Source organism: Paramacrobiotus metropolitanus, unplaced genomic scaffold (genome assembly GCF_019649055.1).
Source record: "Paramacrobiotus metropolitanus isolate TYO unplaced genomic scaffold, Prichtersi_v1.0 Parri_scaffold0000012, whole genome shotgun sequence".
In the NCBI taxonomy this organism is placed as follows: Eukaryota; Metazoa; Tardigrada; class Eutardigrada; order Parachela; family Macrobiotidae; genus Paramacrobiotus; species Paramacrobiotus metropolitanus.
The window spans coordinates 1,422,728-1,449,685 of record NW_026570232.1 but is presented as its reverse complement, the minus strand read 5'-3'; the positions used below and the strand labels follow the sequence as shown (position 1 = coordinate 1,449,685).

Here is a 26,958-nt window from a genome sequence, read left to right as displayed (position 1 = left end):
GCCGACGGTCAGTTGCGTTTGAACTGGATACGGGATCGGCGAAGACCATTGCCACCAGGAAGATGTGGATCGAACTGAAACGACCGGACCTGTTCCCGTGCGACTCGAAGCTCCGTAGCTTCTCAGGACACGAAATCCCAGTCCTTGGAGCTTGCTATGTGGGAGTGAAGCGCGACGGCAGCAGTGAAGAACGGTTGATGGAACTCATTGTGGTGGAGGAAGGCACGAACGTCCTGGGAAGGAACTGGATCACCGCGCTCAACCTCCAACACCACAAGATGTCTGAACTGGCGATTGGTCAGGTGCAAGAAGAAAGGTCACTGGAAGCCATACTGAAAGAGAACAAGAATCTCTTTCGGGAAGAACTTGGATGCTGCCGGACGTTCCAGGCGCATCTGCACCTAAAACCGGATGCAGTGCCGAAGTACTGCAAGCCACGCCCCGTGCCTTTTGCGTTACGACAGCCCGTGGAGAGGGACATCGAGCGCCTGGAGAGATTGGGCGTTCTGGAACGGATCGAGCGATCGGCATGGGCGGCGCCAATAGTAGTGGTGCGGAAGCAAGGCGGAGCAGTGCGGATATGCGCGGATCTGAGCACCGGGCTCAACGATGCCCTGGATGTGCAGCGGTATCCCCTGCCCTTGCCCGATGAGTTGTTCGCCATACTAAATGGCGGAGAGGAATTTACAACGATTGACATGTCCGATGCATATCACCAGGTGCCACTGGATGAACCGAGCCGTGAGTTGGTAGCGATAAATACGCATCGCGGACTGTATCGCTACACCCGACTGCCGTTCGGAGTGGCTGCAGCACCCAGCATCTTCCAACAGATGATGGAAGAATTGCTGAATGGCATCCCGTACGTCGCTGTGTACATGGACGACATAATAATCACAGGCAGAACACGGCGGGAGCACCTTGCGAATCTGGCCGAAGTAGCCGAACGAATGAACCGACAAGGATTCACCCTGAAACAGCAGAAGTGCAACTTCCTTCAGCTGTCGGTAGAATACTTGGGATTCGTGGTTGACAGAAACGGCCGACATGTTTCCGAAACGAAGATTCGCGCGATCATGGAGATGCCAGCACCGGTGGACGTCGCCCAGGTACGATCCTTTTTGGGAATGATCAACCATTACGGCAAGTTCATTCACCAGCTGGCGACCAAGACGTACTGCCTCAACGCCCTGCTGAAAGTGGACGTCAAGTGGGAGTGGTCAGGAGAATGTGATGGTGCCTTCCGCAGCCTGAAGGCGGAGCTGGCACAGGCCACAATGCTGGTGCATTACGATCCTGCAAAGCCGCTAATCCTCGCAGCGGATGCGTCGCAATACGGGATCGGAGCTGTCATTAGCCACCGCGGACCGAGCGGAGAAGACCAGCCCATTGCCCATGCATCAAAGACGTTGACGCAGACTGAACAGCGGTACGCGCAGATAGAGAAAGAGGCGTTGGCCTTGGTCTTCGGCGTGAAGAAGTTCGACCAGTACCTGGCGGGTCGGGAGTTCACACTCCTTACTGACCACAAGCCGTTGGTCACAGTGTTCGGCCGGAAGACTGGAATCCCTGCGGTATCTGCCAACCGCCTCCAGCGGTGGGCCATTGCACTCATGGCGTATTCCTTTACCATTGAGTACCGGTCTACCGATGACTTTGGACAGGCTGACGGACTGAGCCGGCTGCCCCTGCACTCGAAGGACATCTTCGATGCCAACGACTGGGGAATGCACGAAGCCATCCATGCTGTCCAAATGGAAGTGTTGAGTGAAACACCGGTGGACGCGAAGAAAATCGCTAGTGAAACTGGCAAAGATCGCGTGCTGGCTCGGTGTCGTCACTTGGTCCTTAAGGGATGGCCAGAGAAGGCACCACCGGAATTTCAGCCATACCACCAGAGACGATTGCAACTGTCGGTGGTGCTGGATGTGTCCTGTGGGGAGCGAGAACCGTCATTCCGGAGTCCCTCCAAGCGGCCCTGCTGAAACATCATACACTACATCTGCATGCTACACATGCTGGCGTGGTGCGGATGAAGGCGGAAGCCAGAAGTCACTTCTGGTGGCCTGGACTGGGCAGCGACATCGAACGGCTGGCCAAGAAATGCCCTGCTTGCACGATGGCAGCAAAAGAGACGGCGAAAGTGCCCTTGCAGCAGTGGCCAGTTGCCGAGAATCCGTGGCAGCGTGTGCACATGGACTTCGCAGGCCCGTTCCACAACGAGATGTTTCTTGTGATTGTGGACAGCTTCTCGAAGTGGCCGGAAGTCGTCAAGATGCGGCGTACGCAGTCCGGCGACGTGATTGCCGTGCTGGAACATTTATGTGGCCGTTATGGATACCCGAAACAGCTGGTCACGGATAACGGGCCGCAGTTCACCAGTGCCGAGTTTGCAGACTACTGCAAAGCTAACGGGATTGCGCACCTGCGCACGGCGCCTGGACACCCGCAATCGAACGGGCAGGCGGAGCGGTATGTTGGCGCATTCAAGGACGCCATGACCAAGATGTTGGCCGACAACAATGGTAACATCGAGGATGCATTGCGGAAATACCTATTCAGGTATCGTACGACACCGCAAGCCACCACAGGAAGTTCGCCTGATGAGCTATTCCTGAAGCGCCGAATGCGCACAGCGCTGGATTTGGTACATCCAGATGCGAACGAGACACGGCAAGCCAACATGGACCGTCATAAACGTAACTTCGATCAGCATGCCAAAGCGAAAAACTTCCATGGCGAACAGCTAGTGTTAGTACGTGATTTCCGCCACGGTCCTAAAACCCATTGGACACCTGGCCAGCTGCGGTCTAAGAAAGGAAACCGTCAATGGACAGTTACGGTCGACGGCCAAGAGTGGTTCCGCCACGAAGACCAGATCAGGCCGCGTGAATGGCGTACTGCAGCTGAGCCCAACGACGTTACATCGCCAACAGTGCCAAAGGCGATGATATCGGAAATCCCACAGCGTGATCAGCAACCTGCAATAGCGGAGCCTGTCATCCAGCCACAGCCGGAACCAGCTCCGAGGACAGAACTTCCTCCGGTAGCAGTGCCTGCTACAGCGAATCCTGCTCCTCCATTGCGTGTGTCAGCGAGAGCGAATAAGGGAGTAGAGCCAACACGATACGGATATGCAAAATAATTTTTTTTTTATCGGGGGAAGGAGATGTAGTGTATGATGTTGCTAAGTGCAAAAGGTCATGAGTTGTGGTGTGCGATAATACTGATGATTTAGTACGATTACCAGCCGGGTAGGAGAATCTGAGACTTTGTGCTATTACTCTATTATATCATATTAAAGCGTATTACATATACGACAGTTACCATGTTAATAACTGCAGTTGTACGTAACAGATCTAGAGGAGCAGGTAAATGCGAAGAGTAAGTTAATTTCATATGCAAACGGATTTAATTTGTTATTTCTGTTCCAGGCAATGGATAATAACTTTGGTCCGCTCACTTACCAGATCACCGAGGGGAACGCAATGGGCCACTTTAAAATCGATCCAGTCAGGTGTGTACTACAATTTATGTACTATTGTACTACAATTTATGTACGTATTCTAATACTTTAATACGTATAGCGTAGTCACGAAATTGTCAAGACATTCTTGCTACAACAGCAGTGTGCAGATTTTTCCCTACTTGTGTGAAACAAAAAATACGAGGTAAATCGATCCGCCGTATGGCTTAATTTGGAAAGAGCCATATGGGCAAGTTAAATCACGGTGATCGTAGAGCACTGGCTCGGTCATCTCCTGTTCGGAGAACAGTCTTTGCATTTATAGAGTCCAGATGCTTTACAGCTTGAGCTTACTAGTTACTACCCGTAGGGATTGTGCATGCCTGTAGCAGCAATTTTTATTTTTAACAATTGTAGCTGTTGATTAATTCGTATTGTTTTTCATTAGTGGTTTCATTACCATTGGAGCACCTTTAGATCGGGAGATGATAGACGGGTACAACCTGACGGTGCGGGCCTTTGACGATACTGGTCAGGTAAAAGGCTTACTTGCATTTCGAGTGAAAACGTTTTACGATAAATGCGCGCAGCACTGCGTTGGCATTGATTTTAAAAACGAAATTTTTAGGAATGCTCATCAGCGGTGATCATCCGCGTTACGGACACCAACGACAATGCGCCGATTATTCGCGATCTCGGCTTATCTTTCGAAGCTCCTTGCGGCGAGGCGAATGCTTATATCGGAACGGTTCACGCCACCGATTATGATCTTGGGCGAAACGGCGAAGTCTATTATTTTTTGGAGCCGGATCAGTTCAGCGCTGGGTATAATTGAATCAGTTATCGTTAGCGAGGTCGAATAAGGATTTTATTTTCTCGACAGTACCGGTTGACGGTTAGCTTGAAATTACAGCTTCTCTCTTATTTTCTTACAATTCAACGACTTAATTCTGAGACGCCAAATTCACCAACTTTTGGGCGTATAATGCTTTTTGGTGTCGCAGTATTTATATGATTACTATTTTTAATACGGTGTCTGCTGCAACGAACGGCACGACCGTTCATGTTTTCTTGATACATGGAATTATCGTAGAATAAGGGCAATGTAGCACGAAATAAATACCTAAGTTATTTGCAGCCACCAAATTTGGCGGTTTGCTTATTACTGGAAACTTCTAACAACAGACGTCAGTATCAAATTATGAATAAATTTTTGTTGATTGCCGGTTCATCTGTAGGAAATTCTACATTGATTCCATGTCCGGTGAGCTGAGCACGGCTACAGAATTGCAGCCCGGCGTGTACACCATTGTGGTTATGGCCAAGGATGCCGGTTACAATCCCTTGCGTAGCAGCGCCATGCTGACGGTTGACGTCACATGCCCCAACGATGCCCACATTCCGGCATACTCCTACGCTCCAGCCCACGTTCAGCCGCCTTTTCCGCCGTGTCACACCAATCCACCATTGACGGTAACGCTGTATGCCAATGCCGAACCGGGATCGTTCGTTGCAGATATTTCCGGTGAAAATCGTGGAGATTTGCCGTTGACGTACCATTTTCTGCAGCCGGAACGGCTTCCGTTTTTGACCATGGATACAATGAGGTAGTGCATTGGCAGCAAGAGTTTATCTCGATAGCGCTAAACCTGAAACCAAGTTTCAGGCAAGATATGTTTGTTAGTTTATGTTTTCCTGTGCAAGCTTTTTCTGTTATATCGAAATACGTTAAATACAAACTATACAGTGTGCACCGATGTATTCTTTGAAAAGGGCGTCCCAAGAACATCCAGGAATCTTTTGAAAAATTTTAGGCGCCCAGGACATTAATTAAGATAATGCGGTTTATTTACATGGTTCTGCTATTAAACAAATTAGTTTAGGTGGTATGAATGTTATGTTAATTAATTTTAACGCTAAAATTTATGCTGCATCTTTCCAGGGGCGTAATACGCACAAGTGAGCCCTTATCAGAAATTTTGGGAGATGTGGAAATCAACTGGATGGCCACAGATCCCTTCAGCACGGTAAAATTTGCATTTTTTCTGTGCGAATGACAAAGGTGTATTTACTTCGATTTCACGTTGCAGTGAAAAAATCACGAAAAATATATGATGTGTTAAAATCATTCTGGTTTGGCTTTTAAGGCGTGCTCAGGACAGTTGCTGCTGCGCGTGATGCCGGCATCCGAAAACCATTACGCCCAGAGTGTCCCTGCCCAGGCACCGCCTCAATCTCCTCCCGTCCTGCTGACCTTTAACCAGCAAGCTTACGTGTTCATCGCGCAGTGTGGCGCGGGGAATGTGTCTGTGGGTCGCGTAGCCGTTCAGGTAAGTATCCAAGAATCTTGCGAAGTAGTAATGTACATTATATGACACGTTAATCCGTTTTCAGTACTCCGGTGATACTGGATTCCCGGTATTTGGTTTGCGAAATAACCCGTACGTACAGTTTCTTCGAACAAATTTAGTATGCGTTTATACTTTTTAGTATGCGTTTTTGCATGTATGTATTTTTTGTACAATTTGTATCATTTTGTATTAGTAAAATAGCATGTACGTATAATTTGTTATTTTTACCGGTTTTCCGTGATATTCTCTTTCCTTAATCATGATCCAGCTTTTTTGTGCTTTCGGTACTTTGTTTACTTATTTTGCTTTGCTTAGTTAGAGAATAATCCCTTATTGAGATTTCATTTTTCATTTCGTCATATGGAAATTTGATGCCTGTGTGATGTAGAGCGGGATTTCGCATTGACCCCCGTACCGGCGAACTGTACATTCTCGCTCCCCTCCCTCCGCTTCCCGATTCCTACAGCCTGACGGCGGAAGCCGGCGTCTTCAACGGCGCAGTGTCGGTCAGTGTGCCGGTGACCATTCGTGTACTGTGCTCCTTAGCGGCGCCACCGGCCGCCCCTTACCCGTACCTGCCGCCGCAGTGTCCAACGTATCCGGTGCAGGGTGTCACCCTCAGCCAGTACGTCCCGCCCGGGACGCGCATCGCCATCGCACAAGCCGCTGCACCGGACGATCACGGGCTGGTGTATGGGATAGTCGGATCTCGTGATGGAAGCGATGCGAAGGATATTAAGGAGATCTTCGTTATTAATACACAATCGTACGTATCTCGTAGCAGCTGCCGAGTACAGACATTATTATCATTTCCCGTGAAATTTTGCTTGACGACAATGTACATATTTTGTAACTTCTCGATTTCTTCTGGCACTAATTTAAATGTCAGTGTCACTTTTTATTGCCCTAATCCAAACCAAAGTACCGAAATTTTTATTGCAGTTTTTTTTTAATTTTTCAGTGTCGGACAAGAGTTGTAATTCGCGAACTTTTACTCGGCCGTGGAAAAAGCTGTTACATATTGACCTAGAAGAGAATACAATGGCGACAAATATTAGATAACTAAATTACGATGCTCAAAAGATCTAAAAAGATTTTTAACAGCCTATTTTTTGTTGTCTGCAAGCGACGGTTGAAGCCATGGTACTACGCTCGGTTGACACACACTGTACGGCGAGTATACGCACTCAGTCTCGACTATTTAAAATACGGATAACTGTGCGGTCTATGCCGTAACGTATGGTGAATGGGACGTTTCACTCTGCTGCGACAAAACAAGTAGAATTATTTTTTAACAATTTGTTTGAGAGCACATCAGTGATTGTAATGTTACAGAGGAGACATCGTACTGGGCCAGTCGTTAGCCAATACCCGTATCCCAACGGAAGTGCAAGTGCGCGCCACGGATGTGATCACCGGCTTGGTCTGCTTCATCACCATTCAGTTCCCCGTGCAGACAGCACCGCCAGCCTGTATGCAGGGCGGCGTTAATTTCACCATCAGTGACAACCAGATTGCCGGTGTGCCCTTTGGATCGGTCAGCAGCTACGTGCGGGGGGCAAATCTCCGCTTTCAGATCGTTCGTTCTACAGCGGGAAATGTTGTCAGCGTAGACGAGCACTCGTACGTGAATAACGTGATTATAAAACAGTATATACCGTGTGTAATTGCAGAGTTTTAGGGATTGACGGTGATAACTGTCGTTCTAGTGGGATACTGGCACTCCAGCCAGTTTGTTAGCTCTTCGTGACCAGATGACCGGAATGGTGCCGAAGAGTCTGGCTGTGACGGTGCGGGCTGTTGATGAATTGTCCAAAGCGTACTGCGATGTGTATGTCAACATTTTTGTGACCCTGTCGCCACCGGTTTTCGCCAACAACACCTACCGGTTCCCGGTGAACTGCATCACGCAGGGTGGTCTGATAGGAGTGGTTCAAGCGGTGTCGTTAACACGGGATTTGACATACGATTTAGCGGGACCCGATGCAATGTACGTATGAACATATGTACGGATATATTTACTAACACGCATCATAAAGTATACTACGTGATTTAATATTAATTTCATGTTAATTTCATGCTGTGAACGATTCTACTGGGAGTGTTTTTAGTTTCTGTTGTTTGTTTTTGCTTGTCTGAATCGCTGTGGTTTAATTAAGCATCGTCACCAGCTGCTTTTGTAGGATGTTCACCATTGGAAAGGAATCCGGCGAACTCCGCTCGCGCACCGTAATGACCGCGCCCTTTCAGCAGTCGTTCCTGTTGAACGTCGGCGTGACGGATGCCGCCAGCGGAATGCGTTCCCAAGTACCGGCGTATATTACGGTGTACTGTACGCCGCTGGTCTGCCCGCCCATGGTTACGGTGGAAGTGCCGGACGATGCACCTGTCGGCAGCATCCTGGGACGTGTTGTACCGGTGAGTGTAACATATGTGTAACCTTCGTAAATTATGTGGATAACTGGATATTACAGGTTTCGTTACAGTTCATAGTAAAACTCTAGCAAACTGGCAGAGAACTGTACAGTCTGTACTGCGTGTATATAATGCACCCCAGCATTAAATGATTTTACTTTATTGGAGTAAAGTACCGAAACTACTGAATCAAGAAAATTTTAAGCAGAGCTATATTTGGATCTTGTGGTTGAACAGATGGGAACGCCCGGAGATCCTCGTAGATTGATGTATCGAGCAGAATCACCATTGATGCTTCCGGTGCTGCTAAACAGTACAAGGTAATTAGCCGCAGATACCTTGAATTCCTCAGTGAACTTGCATAATAACAGATATTTTAGATTTTTTCCTGGTTCCTAATTTATTGACGCCTTCTGAATATGCACATCAAATTCTAAAAATCCTATAAATACATTGAGATAAAAATCGGGTTGCTGTGCTGTTTTGTAGTGGCTTGCTGAGTTTAGCTGAACCACTCCCGCCTGCGGCGTCCAATACGAATTTTGTGGTTTCTATAACGGATCAAACCGGCCAGGTAATCCATGATCAATACTAGATAATTGATTGTTATCGCCAGATTTTTATAATTTTTTTTACAGCGATGCAACGTGACGGTTAACCTTGTCGTCCTGCGCCGACCACATGCACCGGAATTCGTAGGACTGCCGTACAATTTCGTCCAATCATGCTACCCGAACACCCCTATTGTGGGACGCGTTACGGTAAAAACACGTTATATTTGCATCTTCTGTTATCAGTTTTGTGAGAGTATTAATGTTGAGGTTTGCGAATTGCTCCAATTTATTGCAGGCAGTTTCATCCGGTGCTACTCCAGGTTTTCCGGGAGCCAACGGCTTAATTTATTCCATTTCCGGGGAAGACGCCAGGTATGATAATTACATAATGCACACACCGTATGCCCATTCTGCCATGTGTTTCTTCGAAACAGATTCTTTGGGATTGATCCGGTATCGGGAGAGATTCGCTACATGGGCAACGCCCAGGCGGACAACGGCCGTTACTATTTACTGCAAGTGACCGCGCGCAGTCGTTCCGGTTTGTCGACCAGTACCGCTGTACGGATCGAGATCCCGATGTGCCCCCTGCGATGCCCATCGATCATCACACAGGTCGTACAGGAAGACACCGCGCAAGGGACTGCTGTCCTCCGATTACTTGTGAGTTTTCTTAATGCATCACTAGGTTACTGTGTTTTAGTTGTGCGCGAAATGCAAGAACATTGTACAGTGTCGTTGGTTTATTTCTATGCAGGATCAAATTTTCCCTACCGAGCGACAATATTTTTTCCGGATCATTTCATCGTCCCCTCCGGATGCATTTCAGACGCTATCAATGGATCCTATAACGTAAGCATATTTCGTTTCCCGTTTATGTATAATTCTGATTTCGTCGTCGTAGTGGAGCCTTGAGTGTAAACGGATCTCTTTTTGGTCGAGCCGGTCAGTCCTTCCAGTTCCAGACCGCCGTGACCGTGCGCAATCCCACCGTTAGCGGTAACGCGCCCAGCTGTTCCATCGATGTGCATATCAATGTGGCACCACGACGCCGCTCGGTGCCGGGATGTCCAGCACCGACAACCGTCACTGTGCGCCAAAACGCCCAAGTCGGAACCGTCATCGCCGGAGTAAGTTATGTACAGCAATATTCTGTTCGAAATTTTGTCGCCGCAGGAAGGAAATTAGTTGTCGTTATTTTATGCATTATTAACGTTAGTGTGGTGCATTGCGTTATATGTATTATTCACAATTGACCTTTATAGATTAATGTCGGGGATCGGGGTGATTATTTGTACTCCTTGACCGAAACGGCCGGTGCCACCGATTTCTTCCAAATAGATCGCGCTACGTATGTCAAATGCTGCTGGTTTGGTTTTTCATGTAGAGTATCGCAAAATTTTGTGTCATGTTACGCATTTATTTATCCCTTACGATAGTCATGCTTTACGGTTGATATTTGCATACATCCATTTTTCTAGCGGCTCCATAACGGTTGCTAAACCGCTGCAACAACTTCCTTCGCGAACGTATTCGTTGACGGTGAGAGCGTCGGTTCGAACGGATGTATCCCGGGTAAAAATCGTCGACTGAGTGCGTTGACTGTGAATACTGTGACGGATGATGCTGTCTCTCATCAAGGTAGTTCTGCGATACGATCGTCATGGTGGCCCTGCAGAGCAGCAACCAGACCATCCGTTGTCCAGGATCCGCTACACCGGTCACTGTTAACGTGGATACCACGATGCCTCCTGGTTATCCATTGACGGCAGTCACGGCTGCATCGCCCACCGGGACCCCCATACGATTTGCGCTGCTGGATAACGGGATCAACCTGGTGGATGTCAACCGAACAAGGTTTGGCTATGTATACACAAATTTCGATTATTAGTTTGGTAACACCAATAGTAATAATTTTTTTCGTATAACCGAATTATCGATGGTGTTTTGATCTTGCTGCACCACTATGATCGCTTTGTATCTTGTAAATACCTTTAATAGTTGCCTTTCTCAAAGTTAACAGTTTTTTCGTTTGAATTTGTGAAGCTGTTGTGCATATATATATATTGCATGATTTGTGTGTACATGTTGCCAAAGGTAGCTGCTTGGTTTTTGCTCTTATACCTACTTGATTCCTTGATGAGTGGTTATTTATTCGGACTTGTAAGAGATTTTTGTAACGTTGCAGTGGAGTTGTCGTGTTGACCAATGGAGTTTTCTCTATTCCACCACAAACGTACCGGTTTACCATACGTGCGAGCGATTACACGGGAGCGGTACGGAAGCAGTTTCCGGAAGTTACAACCAATTATAAACAATGTTTTTTGTGTAGTTTTGCGATACAATCCTGCTGGTAAATGTTCCCAACATGAACCGTCCACCCAGTTTCTCCAGTTCCCGGTACGAGCTGTCAGCAGACTGCGGTCCACCGAATAGTCTGGTCGGCGTCGTTAACGCCCGTGATCCGGAAGGCGACCAAATTAGATTTTCCATTACACCGGCCGAGTAAGTGAGAATAAAGCGCTGCATAGAAAAAAAGGATAAGAAATGTAAAGGCAAACCGATAAAAATGTAGCTTATGGTTAGGGTATATCTACTTAACTTGAAAATAAAGTGGATGGAAAAACAAGTATACCGTAATCGGTGTTTGTTGTAGCTGGGCAAACAGTATCTGTAGACTGTATAATTATACTGCCTAAAAGTTATTAAGTACGTGTAACAATTCCCGATTAATACCAAATTTATGGATATATTAGCAGCTTTGAAAAATTGCCAGTCAACAATTTGACAGCAAACAGAACAAAATCCTTGATGAACTTGAAGCTCAAGTGGCAGGTTCTACACAGTCAATCTTGGAACATGCTATGAGGAAGTGATGTAAATAAATCTGTGTAGGTTTTTCACCATTGACCAGCTGGGTGGCATCCGCACCCGGGGCAGCATCGCCGGTGAATCCACCTATCCCATGCTGACGGTGAGTGCCGCCGACGTGACCGGCCACATCACCACGGTGCCGGTATCCGTAGTCTTCCGGGGCCCGCAGTGCCTGGTGTCGCCGCGCTGTCCCCAGACGGTCTACCGCTTCACTCTGCCGGCCTTCTCCAGTGTGGGCTACGTCGTGGGCACGGTGAGCGCCGATGGTGGAGTGCAGCCCAATGGACAGCGGCTGCCGGTGCGCTTCAGTCTTTTCGGCCCGGATAGTGCTGTCTTCGCTGTGGATGCACTCACGTAAGCTACAAACACGTATCTACAAATGGAAAATGTGTCAGCCACAAAATAGCAGTAGCTTTCAGCGTACTCGTTTTTATTTCACAAAATGCGGTAACATCACAGTTTCGAAACAATAAATCAAAATAACAAAATTTCATAACAATAGCTTTCAGCTATTTTTTGGTTGCAGATTGTGCCCTGATCTTTGTAATAGCGTAAAACAATTTTGAAGATGAAGTGAAGTTGAAATTTTTTTTAAAAAAAAATGTGGCTGTTAATCTTATCAATTTTGTAGGATAATCGTTTTTTTGTTGTTGTGAATATAACTTACGTGAAGTCATCAACACCAAATAATCCTTGTGGACCACAACACTACAGTATCAAGTTCAAACTAATGGATGCCGCAAACGATTTGGATGATTCTAAACTTTTAATCGTTGACCGAATAATCGAGGTTTATTCGAGTGATTAATTAATTTTTGCTTCCATTTTTCTTGTGTGAAGTGATTTTTTCGTTCTACCCACTGAGCTAAAACTCCTGGAATAACTGATCTTGTTCAAAGGAAGCGTTAGCGTCGGTTGTTTTTGCCAAGGCCAAGACGTCGGTTATTTTTACAGAGGCCAAGTGCGCCTGGCTAACTCCCTGGTCAGTAACTCGCAGACGGCCTTCCAGATCGGAATCCGCGCCAGCCTTGTGGAGTCTGTCAATGCCAACCTCTTCTGCGACATCACCGTGCAGATCCAGATACCGTCCGATTCCAGTTTCCCACGCTTTTCCCAGGATGCATACAGCATCGAGATCCCCTGCGGGAATACGGCGCTCAGCTGTCTGGGAGTGCTCAGCGTCGTACCGGGATCGGGATCTACCAAGGCCAATCTGGCCTTCAGCGCACCGGAAGATTCGTAAGTAATTCGGTGATTTTTCTTATTTTGTTCAGGATTTTATCCGTCATAAAAATGCGAGGTTTTAGCCGGTTTTTGATATTTGTTGAATATCTACCATATCTACAACTGTGACTGATTAGTCACAATGAACATGTACCATGTTTGTACAGTATACTTACTTGTTAAAGATTTTATTTGTCACCCAAGCTATGAAGTTTTTGCCGGTTGTTGAATATATATGTACCGTACTATCACGTGACTGAATGTGTGATTAACCTAAGTACCATTTCCCTAAAGGATTATCGCTGTCGATAAAGTGACCGGGGAGGTGTGCCTGCGCGGTGTATTGCGCCAGCCGCAGATCTCCCAGTCCACCGTGGTAACCGTCACCGATGCGTTCCGGGGCGGCGCCAGTGCCACCGCCACCGTGACGGTGACCTTTCTGCCTTGCCGACGCCCACCGGTGTGCCCGCAACAGACTCTCACCTCCGCCGTTAACGAGGGCGATCCTGTTGGAACACGGGTGCAGCAAGTGCAGGTCAGAACCAGCGGTTACGCTGATTATTAAGATAGCTCATAAAGATGCCACAAAATCTAGTGGAACGAATTAACGCCAAACATGGAACTGTCTGATAATATACGACAAACACGATGTCTGTTTGTGCAGAAATGACAAAAAAAAATTAGTGTTTGAAATTAGTTAGTTTGAATTTAAATTGAAAATTCAAACTAATTAATTTCAAATTAAATTCAAACTAACTAATTAGTTTGAAATTTCAAACACTTTCCGTTATTTTTGTGCAGTTTGCGCAATCTCATGGTTCTGTGATTCGGTATGTTTTGAGCAAGAATGATTTACGGGGTGCGGCGTAGGGAAGTGGCTTATTGCATTATTTCCATCACTATTTGTTCCTTTGTAGAACAGTCCTCTTGTAGAATTTTCTGGATAACCATAAGCTGCGATAACCGTTTAGAAACAGTATTTTTGCTATAAAAGTTGTCACAACAAAATGACACTTTGTTTAAGATGCTTAACTGCAGGCGTGGGATCTGGACTCGGGTGATACCGTCTCGTACTCCATCCTTAGCGGCAACATTAACAGCAGTTTCGAAATTAATTCTGAAAGGTTAGTACAACATTCTCTTGTTCAGCCAGGGTGACCATTTCAACTGTTGAGAATTTCTACAGCGGCGTTATCACTATCCGGCGGATTCTGGATCGGGAAGTAGGTAAAAATGCTCTGCACCACGATATTAGACAAGGAAATAACCGGTCGAATTATGCTCGTAGCAAGCAGTTATCGCTTGACGGTTTCTGTGCGGGATAAATCTTCCATGGTAAGCTAAGCTAAATTCTGTAAATTATGTTATGGCGGTGATAGTGGTAAAGTACAGGCGAATGTGTTTTGCAGTCCTGCGAGGTGGTTGTGGAAGTTGTGGTTATAGGTGAGTGAATGATCGTAACAGCGTCCTAGGCAAATATACTCGCAACTTGTTTTTCATCATCCGGTTATCTTAATTAAGTAATTACGATACATCCTCGAATGATTGTTGTACTGCTTCATTGTCTGTTATATGTGCATGTATGGCAGATTATCCGCTGATTTTAATCCAGTTTTGTGTTTATTGTTTCTGTAAAAGCCGAGGGTCCTTCATTTGATTGCGCTACTTTAATTTTGCTGCTCGTCTGTGGCATTACAACGTTATACAAGTCTTAAAGATTACTTGTTGTTGTTCGATAGATACAAACGACAACGTAAGTCAAACTGGACGTCACCCTGAAAAAGTTGCTGCGAAACACAGCGTCATTTGCCGATTAGGCACCGGTTTTTATCAACGAGCCCTACAACTGGACGATCCCTTGCGGTCAGACCTTTCCCTATGTCGGAACTGTTTCGGCAGTGGATGCCGACATTGGGATCAATTCCCGTGTCACATATTCAGTGGCTCCCACCATGTGCGTAATTAAACAGTGGCCGCGCTTTTTTACTGTAAATTTATTACGAAGCTTAATTGCCATGCTTCATAATAAATTCGAAATAAATACGAAGCACCCATACACTGACCAGAAAGCTGCAACAGGTGCCTAACTAAAATTGAATTTTCTAATTGCAGACCGCTGCAAGTGGATGGTCTCACCGGCGAAATCCACGCCGGACGAGGACTGAACACGAGCATCAGCGGCGTGCACACCTTCGTGGTGTTTGCCGCGGATGCCGGCTCGCCGCAACAGTCCGCGTCCACACTCATCCGCATCACGGTCAACTGCCCAGTGGTCAGTCCGCTTATCTGCTCTACCTCCCGCACCCTGCGAATCCCGGAAAATATTCCCTTGGAAAGCACCATAACGCGCATACTGGTAATGTGCTCGCTGTTAACTTGCCGGTCGTTAATAATGTTTTTGACTACATAGCAGTTCGTTCGCTACATAGCAGTTCGTTTGGTTCGTTTGGCTTACTATGTGTACTATGTTAAAGTTTTGTCGTAGGCAAACAGCGACGAGCTGGCGGATCGCGGTTTACGGTACAGTTTGAGCGGATCGAACAAATTCCGAATTCTTTCAGAGTATGTAATGGTTGTAAGATGGTCAATGATTGACAGAAATCAAAACAAAACAAAATTTGGAAATAACTTTCGCATAATTCGGTGAGCTGTTTCTTAGAGTTGTTTATTTGTCGCTACAACTGCATTAGTATCTTATGAATCGTAATTCATTTAACTTCGTAACGAATGCACTATAACATAAGGTTTCTGGCCCGCTTTAATTAAAATAATTTCAGTGTCGGTTGGTTTTTTTAGTGGACGCGTAATCACTGCGGGAATGTTTGACCGGGAAAATGGGGAAGTTAATTTTTTCCTAAGTATAATCGCTGTTGATCAAGTGGGACGAGTGAGTCATCCTGTCTTCTTCGCGGGTCACCTGTATACCAATCAGTTTTCTTCACAATTACAACATTGCAGGAATGTCGAACAAACCTGACCATCGAACTAACCGACGATAACGACCAGGTTAGTTGTTTACACGTGTCCGACCAAATAAGTGTGCAAAAGGACAAAACTTCGAAAGACGAAATTCTAACGCGCTAAAATATTTGTGTGATTATGGTTCTCAGGTTTCCGTTCTAAAATGAAAACTCAGTATACTTTGTAAAAATTCCGATATTGTTTAGCCTCCGCGATTCACCCAACCGTCTTACACCTTCACCAGCACCTGCGGCTTCATCGGTCCCTCGGCCAGGTGACCGCCACCGACACGGACGACGGCCTCAACGCCGCCGTCTCCTACACCATGGGCAGCACCTCCTCCCTCGTAACCATCGACTACACTTCCGGTCAGCTGCGGGCCGTCACGCCCCTGCCGGCGCAACCCAGCTTCATCAACTTCACCGTACTGGCCAGCGATGCCGGTGTGCCGCCACTGTCAGCCACCGCCGCGGTGACGGTGTGGGTGCAGTGTGCCACCCAGGTGACGCCCACGGCTCTGTCGATGCCGGCGACGCTGGTGTGTCCGGGGAATGTGGTGGCGGAGGTGCAGGAGAACCAGAGCGGACTGGTCATCAGTAATATTGTCGTCGGCAATGACAGCGGGCTGGTGTATGCGCTGCTGCCCAGCACGGATGCGCTCATGTTCCGCTTGGACGGTGGCAAGTTAGTACAATTAATACTGGGAATACTAGAGAAATGCGCTTTGGCATTCTTTGGCAGATCGGAGCGAAGCTCGTGAACCTGTTTTTATTTACGGATGTTTCAAGTTCGTTTATTTATTGCGATTTGTTTCTGCTTTTATCCGACACAGAGCAGTGAAAGCCCCGAAAACGTGCGTGCTATAACGTATAGCACCAATGTTGAAACGTGTGGTTGCTTAGTGTAGCGGCATTAGTAGTTTTGAACAATTTTCCTTCTCTATTGAAACTTGTTCCGATATTGGAAACTGTAGCAGTTCATGCCATAGTGTCAAAAAACACAACAAAGTGACAATATTTTTTTACCAGCAGCTTTTTATGCTTTTTTCTGCTTTGCTGTGAAAAGGAATTTGAATTTTCAGATGTTAGTTATTCTGGGAGAGATTTGTGTAACGCTGTGATATTTTCAGTTCCGGTCGGCTTATCGTCAATGCGCCATTAGATCGAGAGGTACAGTCGGTGTATTTCCTCACGGTTCGAGCATCCAATCGATTGTCGCAGGTCTGCCGTTCTTCTTCCCACTTGTTGAATTAATTTGATTAAATTTCCTTCTTCCAACAGAACTGTGATGTGCCGGTGCGGGTGAATGTTGTCGACGCAAACGACAACACACCCATTTTCGCCCAGAGCATCTACCAGTTTTCCGTCGACTGCCAGCCAGGCCAGCAACGGTTTTTTGTCGGGCGAATCAATGTGAGTAATGTGCCAAAAGATACCAACTGTGTTGAATGTGCTGGTAATTTTTGATCTGCGTTTTTGTGCAGGCTACGGATGCCGATATAGGAATCAATGCCATGATCAGCTACACCCTGCAAAACGATATGTAAGCGGAGGATCTGCCAACTAATTTAAAATTTTCACCTCGCGAATGTGCATGTAGATTAACCTAATCTTGTGCTATTAATAATATTGAATATTAAAACGGCATTCGTCCATCTGCCGGAACCATAACAATGTTGCGATGATAATATTGATTTAAAGTACACAAAGCGTAGTGTAGTGGCTTTGATTGTCCTGTCATATGCCATTATCAGCTTAAGCAGCCAGATTAAACGACAGTTGCGATATATACCCAATAGCATTTAATTTTGCAGAAGTTTGTTTTTAATTCGAGCATTCTACAATTTTCGACTAAGTGCTCTTGTGCAGCGTGCTCATGCTGCAGTGTGCTCACGTTCTCAAGAGTAATATTTTCCTTGTTCCTTTGTAACATAGTACCATGAACATGGTTATTAAAAGCAATGGAGGTCTCGTTATTCGCCACTTCTCCGTATATTTTCCCAGCGGATAATTTTTAGAACGGCTCAAAATGAAGAATCTGTGTATGAATTTGCACTTTTGTGATTAAGAAGAGCTGTTTCGACTTTATGCAGGTATTTCTCGATCGATGCAACCAGCGGCTTGATCAGCATGCCGGCCCATTTACCGGCGGGCAGTTCGCCAGCGCGCACCGTCGTGGTGACCGCCTCCAATCTGGGCAGTCCCGTCCGCAGTTCCACCGCCATGGTGCAGATCATGCTGAACAGCAACTGCATCCTGCCGCTTATCGTCACGTCAACCATGGCGATTCCTCTTCGCATGCCACCACCGCCGCGATGCATTGGGGTAGGCGGGCCGACGGGCTACAATGTCCTGCAGATCCCGGAGGATATTGCCGTGGGAACGCGGCTGGGAGTGTTTGAAGCGGTGCATGAGGATCCGCGTCGACCGTTGGCATACCGGCTAGCCAGCGGCGATCCGCTCAACCAGTTCTCCGTTCATTCTGAGACGTATGTCCTGATTACCAAAAGCACAAGGAAATGTGTTAGCATTTTTGCACGCAGTTTGCAATTTTTTTGAAGTGCAGAAGCTTAGTTTTATGAAATCTTGTATATTCCATTCCGAATGTTAAATAGCTTAGTGCTTTAATCTCATTCACTTTATTCGAACTACCGCTCTTCAATCAGTCAACTAAACAGTACAGGGTAGTCGATAAGTGTAGCTAACCATGTAGGTATATGATTTTATTCGGCATCAACCAGTGCGCACATCAACGCACCTGCGTAAATTTACACTGATTAAAATGATTGAATTAATGTCAATTAAATGTTTACAGCTAACTTGAGAAATTTTAACTTGACAAATTTTACTAACTTGACAACTAATTTGATAAATTTTCAGCGGTTTACTGCGGACCGAAATTAATCTGGATCGGGAATGCCGGGATAATTACAACCTAACTATTATGGTATCCGACCAAAGCGGCCAGGTAAGTAGGCGACGCAATGCAAAACGTTTGGCGGTCCAGTGTAAATTACTCAGTGAAACTGTTCTTCTGCCTGATTTAGTTTTGTTCACTGGCGGTTTACATTCAAGTCCTGGATGTGAACGATAACGCCCCGGAAGTGATAAATATGCTACCGGTCGTCGCCAACGTAGGCTGTAACGAAGCGAATGTGGATATTGTCCGTTTAATTGTAAGTAGTGCATCTATGCATTAAATGTTTTGCGATAGTAATTCCCAATCCAATGGGCGTATTTACCGCTATGGACAGGCGAGCAAAGTAGTGCCTACGGAAAATTATCCGCACTGATCCACTGGCGCGATTTTTTTCTTCGGTTAAACGTCCATAGCGTAGGGTACTGGCGATAATCATCTGGGTGATCGTCCCACACTCACTTGTGATAATGCAAATAAGTTACGAAATTAAATTGATACATAGAATGTCTGAGTTAGGACATTAAGGGTTCAGTGGGTTTAAACCTGTACTTAGGCCATGACCGGTTCAGTTGGTTTAAACCAAGTAAACCAAGCGAATGCAACAATCTGTCTAACACGGGACAGTGGTCCGAACTCCGAACCCGATTCGGTTGAACCTGCAGAGGCACGGAATTACGCCAAACCAACGGACTAACAGAATCCAAGCGCCAGACACCTCTTCGCGTTTTCAATTCTCTTTCTTTAAACCAACCACCATCGAACCACCGGTTAACCAACATATTTCATGTTCAGCACATCTCTCCCTAATGAACCACGTTGAACCACCGGTGAACCAACATTTTCTTGTAGCGCACATCTCTCCCTGCACTCACCCCACTTTGCTTGAACCCAGTAAACCAAGTGAACCACGGTGAACCACCATTGAACCACCAGTGAACCACCGGTGAACCAACATTTCCTTGTACCGTACATTTCTCCCTGCACTCACCCACTTTGCTTGAACCCAGTAAACCAAGTGAACCACCAGTGGTGAACCAACATTTCCTTGTACCGCACATCTCTCCCTGCACTCACCCCACTTTGCCTGAACCCAGTAAACCAAGTGAACCACGGTGAACCACCATTGAACCACCAGTGAACCACCGGTGAACCAACATTTCCTTGTACCGCACATTTCTCCCTGCACTCACCCCACTTTGCTTGAACCCAGTAAACCAGGAGAACCACGGTGAACCACCATTGAACCACCGGTGAACCAACATTTCCTTGTACCGTACATTTCTCCCTGCACTCACCCACTTTGCTTGAACCCAGTAAACCAAGTGAACCACCATTGAACCACCAGTGAACCACCGGTGAACCAACATTTCCTTGTACCGTACATCTCTCCATTCACTCACCCCACTTTGTTTGAACCCAGTAAACCAAGAGAACCACGGTGAACCACCATTGAACCACCGGTGAACGAACATTTCCTTGTACCGCACATCTCTCCCTGCACTCACCCCACTTTGCCTGAACCCAGTAAACCAAGTGAACCACGGTGAACCACCATTGAACCACCAGTGAACCACCGGTGAACCAACATTTCCTTGTACCGCACATTTCTCCCTGCACTCACCCCACTTTGCTTGAACCCAGTAAACCAGGAGAACCACGGTGAACCACCATTGAACCACCGGTGAACCAACATTTCCTTGTAGCGCACATCTCTCCCTGCACTCGCCTCACTTTGCTTGAACCCAGTAAACCAAGTGAACCACGGTTAACCACCACTGAACCACCAGTTAATCGATTCACGATTGGGCAGCAACTCGGAGAGCAACACTAATCTGGAGGCGGCATCTTTCAACAGATTGCCCAGACTGGCGGCGGGAGAGGCGAAAAACCAAAGTTGGCGGTGACACTCCGGCACATAAGGAAATATAAGAAGAACATAAGAGCACCCCCGCAGAAATGACCGGATATGACGTGGTCTTTCTCTTGTTTTGCATCAAAAATGCAAAAACTGGGTGGGCAAAATTTACGGCGGTCGTTTTGGCCTTAAGTCGTCCGAAGCGACTGGGGTCCACCAAAACCACCATTTTGGGCGTATTAAATTCCACAACGACCGGCGGACGTATCAGACAACCGAACGTTTTAGACGGTTGCTGATGAGTTATTCTTATATTAATTTTATTATCGTGCTTTGCGCAACCGTCGGTACCCAGAGCAGTACCTAGAGTAAACTGCTTTGCAAGCGGAAATAACTTCAAATAATATAATTATCCTGTTTTTAAGAAATAGTCCGTTTAAAGAAGAGCAAGTGGCATCCGTATGAAAAACTCTGTTTTGGCAGATATCCTTAAATATTCAATGTACGTAGTTAACCGATTACAGCCCTGCTGCGCTAAGTTTGGACACTCTACAGCCTATACAAAAATTACCACCAGTCACCGGTCAACAATTAAAACCGCGTTGAATTTTCGTATGATCAGCCTGTGTGTCCAGCAACGTTTCCACTTGGGTTTTTACACTGAATGCCTGTCCCGAATTGCAGTGAGATCGAAACTAGAACATACCAACTTTGAAATGTGATTCAATCCATCCGATTCGGGCTGTATCGCCCATTTCGTAACTCTTTTAAAAATTGCACAGCTTTTGCAGCTTACTGCAGTTACAGACTCTGTGTTTTATCGTGTTTGCCTACCAAGTCCGTTAGTCTTACAAAGTTATTCAGTCTCACCGGCCCCCGAGGTTATGTCTCCAGAGTGTCATTTACCTGGTTCATTCTTTTTGGAAATCTTTTTTAACGTTTTCTGAAGCTTTTCGTGTGATTTTTGCTTATCACCCGCGAAATTTTGCGTCCCCGATTAGCAGAAGCATAAAAATCACGGTAGGGTAATGTTAGTTTCGCCGTGGTTTAAAGGAGTGACCAGTAACAAAAATCTATAAGCCCGAAATACAGTCCCCCTCAAGGCCTCAAGAGTGTTCCTTCCGGAAGGCGTAAGAAAATTTATAATTCGTTGGGCAACACAGCAACATTGCAACTTCTGCTTGTCACGAAACGAGCACTGCATTAGGTATATTGCTGAACAGTCACTTAAAGCCTATGCCGGTAAACAGACAAAAGTTTTCCAAAAGCATTTACCGCTGTTTGAAACCATCCACCGGTTCAGAGCAGCGCCGCCCTGAATTTTGCTGAAGCGTTTTTGCATCTTATTTTTTCCACTCAAGACTTCTACACAGATGGTCTTATCACAGTAAAACTTCAAAGCTGCAAGAATGTAAGTTCGCAACCGGAAGGTATTATGAAATTTGAGTAATAATTTTCTCTGCAGGCTCCTTTACGTATCCCATACGAAACCGCTAGGAAACCTAAAAAAACTTAAAACAATTAACGGGATACATAAAGGATACGTGGGAGATCCCACAAAGATACTGTGAGATACTATGACTAAAAAGAATTACCAAATTACAGCATTCGCACTAGGTGCAGAATATATACAGAATAGTGAGCGTGAATGCGTATCACCTTCGAAAACCAAACTATCCTTCACGTTTCATGTATTCTGCAAAATACGTTTTTAAGGGTCAACACCAACTGCAGTATCCCAACGTTAGTGTTGACCCTTAAACTTATGTTAACGTATTCTTGCTGTATCCCTCCACTAACCGGATAATTTCTTATGACTTCTAATAAAATATTTGGGACGCTTAAAGGATACCGGAGAGATATGGTGCGCTACTGCAATGGTCGAAAAAATTGGATAATTTGTTACTACACATAAAAACTTTCATGAAATTTGTAATGCCAAAGTTGGCGTTGCACGGCAGTAAGGCTTGTTGTCCAAAATAATCGAAAGGTAATAGAATATGGTTACAATTCGTGATTGTGTAACTGCGGCCCAAAAACTTCTTCGTCAATTGTGCAAAGGTGCAGATCGACTGCCAGTTGCTACAAACAGCCGAAGCAAACGTTAAAATGACGAGCTGCAGTGATCTAGTCCTATGAACTCTTTAACCAAAACAAATCATTCGTGTAGCAGACCTGAGCAGTTAATTTTAAATATTTAACTTAACGGCAGTTATTTTCGAGTTATTGACTCGGTTTTCCTGCATAAATAACGTAACGTTTAGAGTAACTCGCACGCTCCCTGTAACTCGTAACTCGAACTTTGGGGTTAATTTTATATAAATGCCCAGGTCTGATTCGTAGTATGCAATGTGCAAGGAGAAAACAAGAAACCAGACTGCGGCTTTACAAGCTAAAAGCTAATAAAGCCGATAACCTGCGGTACGGAAGGTTGCAGCCCTCATTTGTGATGAAACGCATTGTGAGAGTTACCACCAGCGTCAATAACCTTTTATGAACACATGTTTAAAACATATCGGTAATTACGGACACAAATTTACATATGCAAACTGAGATAAGCAATTTTCTTCACGGCACAGCCTAAGAAAGTCATACGGAGGCACCCAGTAGGCACTAGCCCACCTTGCAAGGCCAGCCTCTGGGAGCCCTTTCGCGTACGACCACCAAAGTCATGTCTAGGTCTGAGTCCATATACTATTATAAGGAAATTTAACATCCCAAGTAGAAATGTTAAATAAACTTCAGAACAAAATAGTATTAAAGCAAACGATTATTCAAGGGCACGCGACGCGCTTAGTGCGTGTGTATGCTGTTATGCGAGTAATAAGCACTTATTTCGATTTGCCATTTCAAAAAACCTACTCCGGAGTAGCATTTTTAATTTGCTTGTTCTGGGCGGGATTTGCCAGTTCTGCATAACTGCGTCACGCAGTTTGGACTAACTGCCGTAAAGGGGAGGTCGCTGTGACGTAAAGAAAAGTGTTAATTGTGTGTTGCATATAGTGTTTGCATATTTATCTTTGTGTTCCATTAATATAAACCGAAAAATACAAATTTGTATCTATACGTACACCGAAGCTGATTTGCCTGCAGGAGGAATTTAAGGGCACTCTTTAAACTTACTGCCGTCTCCGTACTGGTGTGTTACGTTGTGGCCGAAGATGGTTTTATGTACAGCGCATTGTCTAAAAATCGCATGCCAAGCATAGGTACACGTACAGCTTAAGACTAAAAAGACCCATATTAAATTCCACCCACAGCATTCCAAACGCATGCGGCACAGTGCGCTGTACGACTCAGCTCAAATATCTGGTTGTCGTACAAAGTGCACTTACCACAGGCATGCGGATACATGGATATGGGGTTATGCGTCTTTTTAGTCCTACGCTGCACACTTTCAAATGCGTACTTGATCAATTTCATTTACGAGATCAATTTCAATTTAATTTTTCGTTAAATTCATCTTCAATACTTTCTTTTTACGTTTTCAACAGTTCTTAAAAAGTCCTTCTTGTGCAAACTCGGGCAACTTGATTTTTTATCACAGTTTCAAGTCGTCCTGGCAAACTGTCATAAAAGCTTTTCAAATTTAAACAACATAATGTACTGTTTGAAGCTATTGCCGCTTGAAAACTAGTATAGCTTTGGGCAGCGGCGTAGGGAGCTTTCGTGTTTAAAGGGGGCCAAGGCGAGCCGAACCTACATATTAAGGGTGCCCCCAAGGGTGTACTCCAGGGGTGCACATCTGGGGGCCACCCAAGGGGCGCACCACTGGGGGGCCCCCCAAGTGTACAGCCCTGGGGGTGCACCTATGCTACATGCGAGGAAACGTCCAGGGTATCAGCACGCCTGTGCGTGACCTTTGTGCGCAAACTGGTGACCTTTGTGTGTAAGGCAAGATGCAGGGTCAAAAATTATATCAAATATTAATTTTCGCGCGAAGCGCGAAGCCAACTAGCGATTTTGCTGCCAAAATTGCTAGAAATTCTATTAAAAATAGTAGAAATAGTTTTCTTTTTTTTGCAGCGAAATGAAAGTTAGAGGGTATGAAGTAATATTGTATCATGTTTGGTCTTCAGAAAGGTAAATTTCGCGCGAAGCGCGAAGGTGACGCACGTTTTTACTGGGAAAATTGCTAGAAACTCTATAAAAAATAGCGGAATATTATGAATTTAATGTAAAACACTTTTTGGTTTCGCGCAGGAGATTAAATTAATGTATGAAAGTACAATAAAGAGCTATCTTCGCGCGGAGCGCGAAGCTAGCAATCGATTTAACTGCAAAATCGCTAGAAATCAACGAAAAAAAAAATTAAGCGATTTTATGCAAAGTTGGTTACCATTTTTTAAGCAACACTCCCCTTTGTTTTCTGAAGAACCCACTTTTAAAACAATCCAGGAGGGGGCACGTGTATTCCGTACGGTCCGTACCTATCCCCTTTAAATTCGCCACTGATTTGGGCGACCGACATTGTTTACTACTTCTACTACTTCAATTGTTTACTACTTCTACGTTTTAACAGAAGATGCCACAGTGTTTTAATTTATTTGCAGTGAATCAAAATTTTATCAGAGAATGTTGGGTTTAAATTAAATGTCACCGGGGCTTCTTAATGAATTTCTTTGGGGGGGGGGCAGTAACACACTGCCTGGCCTTTTTGGGGGCGGGGGCCACGGCCCCTTGGCCCGTCACCTCCCTACGCCCCTGGCTTTGGGTGCCGACGGTTGCGGAAAGCACGATAAAGCGATGTTTTACTGGGTTCAAGCAAAGTGGGGTGAGTGCAGGGAGAGATGTGCGCTACAAGGAAACGTTGGTTCACCGGTGGTTCACTGGTGGTTCAATGGTGGTTCACCGTGGTTCACTTGGTTTACTGGGTTCAAGCAAAGTGAAGTGAGTGCAGAGAGAGATGTGCGCTACAAGGAAACGTTGGTTCACCGGTGGTTCACTAGTGGTTCAATGGTGGTTCACCGTGGTTCACTTGGTTTACTGGGTTCAAGCAAAGTGGGGTGAGTGCAGGGAGAGATGTGCGGTACAAAGAAATGTTGGTTTACCGGTGGTTCACTGGTGGTTCAATGGTGGTTCACCGTGGTTCACTTGGTTTACTGGGTTCAAGCAAAGTGGGGTGAGTGCAGGGAGAGATGCGCGCTACAAGGAAATGTTGGTTCACCGGTGGTTTACTGGTGGTTCAATGGTGGTTCACCGTGGTTCACTTGGTTTACTGGGTTCAAGCAAAGTGGGGTGAGTGCAGGGAGAGATGCGCGCTACAAGGAAATGTTGGTTCACCGGTGGTTCAATGGTGGTTCACCGTGGTTAACTTGGGTTACTGGGTTCAAGCAAAGTGGGGTGAGCGCAGGGAGAGATGTACGGTACAAGGAAATGTTGGTTCACTGGTGGTTCACTGGTGGTTCAATGGTGGTTCACCGTGGTTCACTTGGTTTATTGGGTTCAAGCAAAGTGGGGTGAGTGCAGGGAGAGATGTGCGCTACAAGGAAATGTTGGTTCACCGGTGGTTTACTGGTGGTTCAATGGTGGTTCACCGTGGTTCACTTGGTTTAGTGGGTTCAAGCAAAGTGGGGTGAGTGCAGGGAGAGATGCGCGCTACAAGGAAATGTTGGTTCACCGGTGGTTCACCGGTGGTTCAATGGTGGTTCACCGTGGTTCACTTGGTTTACTGGGTTCAGGCAAAGTGGGGTGAGTGCAGGGAGAGATGTGCGGTACAAGGAAATGTTGGTTCACCGGTGGTTCAATGGTGGTTCACCGTGGTTCACTTGGTTTACTGGGTTCAGGCAAAGTGGGGTGAGTGCAGGGAGAGATGCGCGCTACAAGGAAATGTTGGTTCACCGGTGGTTCACCGGTGGTTCAATGGTGGTTCACTTGGTTTACTGGGTTCAGGCAAAGTGGGGTGAGTGCAGGGAGAGATGTACGGTACAAGGAAATGTTGGTTCACCGGTGGTTCACTGGTGGTTCAATGGTGGTTCACCGTGGTTCTCTTGGTTTACTGGGTTTAAGCAAAGTGGGGTGAGTGCAGGGAGAGACGTGCTGTCATGAAGTATATTTGTACACTGGTGGTTCACTGGTGGTTCTATTGGTTTAAACCAAGTTCTCGCTAATGTCCTAACTCAGACATTCTCTCAATTGATAGGAACTTTCTTGACGTACTAATTTTGCGTGCTACATTTCTCGATATTATTTGTCTCGACATTGTGTAGTAAGAATTATTTTTTGCAAGGCTTTTGATCGGGATGCGGGACAGAATGCCGCCTTATCATTCCGCTTGGATTCGCAGCCGTACGTCTGGCAGTACATACTTTCTTCGTTTTCTCAAAAACAATATGAAAC

The 26,958-nt window shown here is 45.9% G+C and overlaps 1 protein-coding gene across 1 annotated transcript in view; it reads left to right on the top strand.

Moving 5' to 3' along the window:
* Positions 1 to 26,958, top strand: part of LOC129584109 (protocadherin Fat 3-like) — a 31,004-nt gene that overhangs the window by 1,927 nt on the left and 2,119 nt on the right. Inside the window, 45 exon segments of the mRNA XM_055476213.1 lie at positions 3,435 to 3,517; positions 3,915 to 4,002; positions 4,095 to 4,291; positions 4,705 to 5,073; positions 5,409 to 5,493; positions 5,614 to 5,796; positions 5,861 to 5,907; positions 6,206 to 6,583; positions 7,153 to 7,453; positions 7,527 to 7,807; positions 8,001 to 8,235; positions 8,470 to 8,552; positions 8,722 to 8,806; positions 8,871 to 8,993; positions 9,082 to 9,158; positions 9,221 to 9,449; positions 9,544 to 9,638; positions 9,691 to 9,916; positions 10,052 to 10,137; positions 10,268 to 10,361; positions 10,432 to 10,643; positions 10,975 to 11,062; positions 11,119 to 11,291; positions 11,682 to 12,014; positions 12,615 to 12,899; positions 13,179 to 13,419; positions 13,923 to 14,008; positions 14,071 to 14,111; positions 14,173 to 14,219; positions 14,294 to 14,327; positions 14,624 to 14,637; positions 14,702 to 14,838; positions 14,997 to 15,240; positions 15,370 to 15,446; positions 15,681 to 15,771; positions 15,843 to 15,890; positions 16,052 to 16,106; positions 16,109 to 16,529; positions 16,975 to 17,065; positions 17,126 to 17,257; positions 17,329 to 17,387; positions 17,938 to 18,333; positions 18,725 to 18,812; positions 18,892 to 19,020; positions 26,849 to 26,907. Of these exon segments, the coding sequence (XP_055332188.1) occupies positions 3,435 to 3,517; positions 3,915 to 4,002; positions 4,095 to 4,291; positions 4,705 to 5,073; positions 5,409 to 5,493; positions 5,614 to 5,796; positions 5,861 to 5,907; positions 6,206 to 6,583; positions 7,153 to 7,453; positions 7,527 to 7,807; positions 8,001 to 8,235; positions 8,470 to 8,552; positions 8,722 to 8,806; positions 8,871 to 8,993; positions 9,082 to 9,158; positions 9,221 to 9,449; positions 9,544 to 9,638; positions 9,691 to 9,916; positions 10,052 to 10,137; positions 10,268 to 10,361; positions 10,432 to 10,643; positions 10,975 to 11,062; positions 11,119 to 11,291; positions 11,682 to 12,014; positions 12,615 to 12,899; positions 13,179 to 13,419; positions 13,923 to 14,008; positions 14,071 to 14,111; positions 14,173 to 14,219; positions 14,294 to 14,327; positions 14,624 to 14,637; positions 14,702 to 14,838; positions 14,997 to 15,240; positions 15,370 to 15,446; positions 15,681 to 15,771; positions 15,843 to 15,890; positions 16,052 to 16,106; positions 16,109 to 16,529; positions 16,975 to 17,065; positions 17,126 to 17,257; positions 17,329 to 17,387; positions 17,938 to 18,333; positions 18,725 to 18,812; positions 18,892 to 19,020; positions 26,849 to 26,907 (6,926 nt within the window).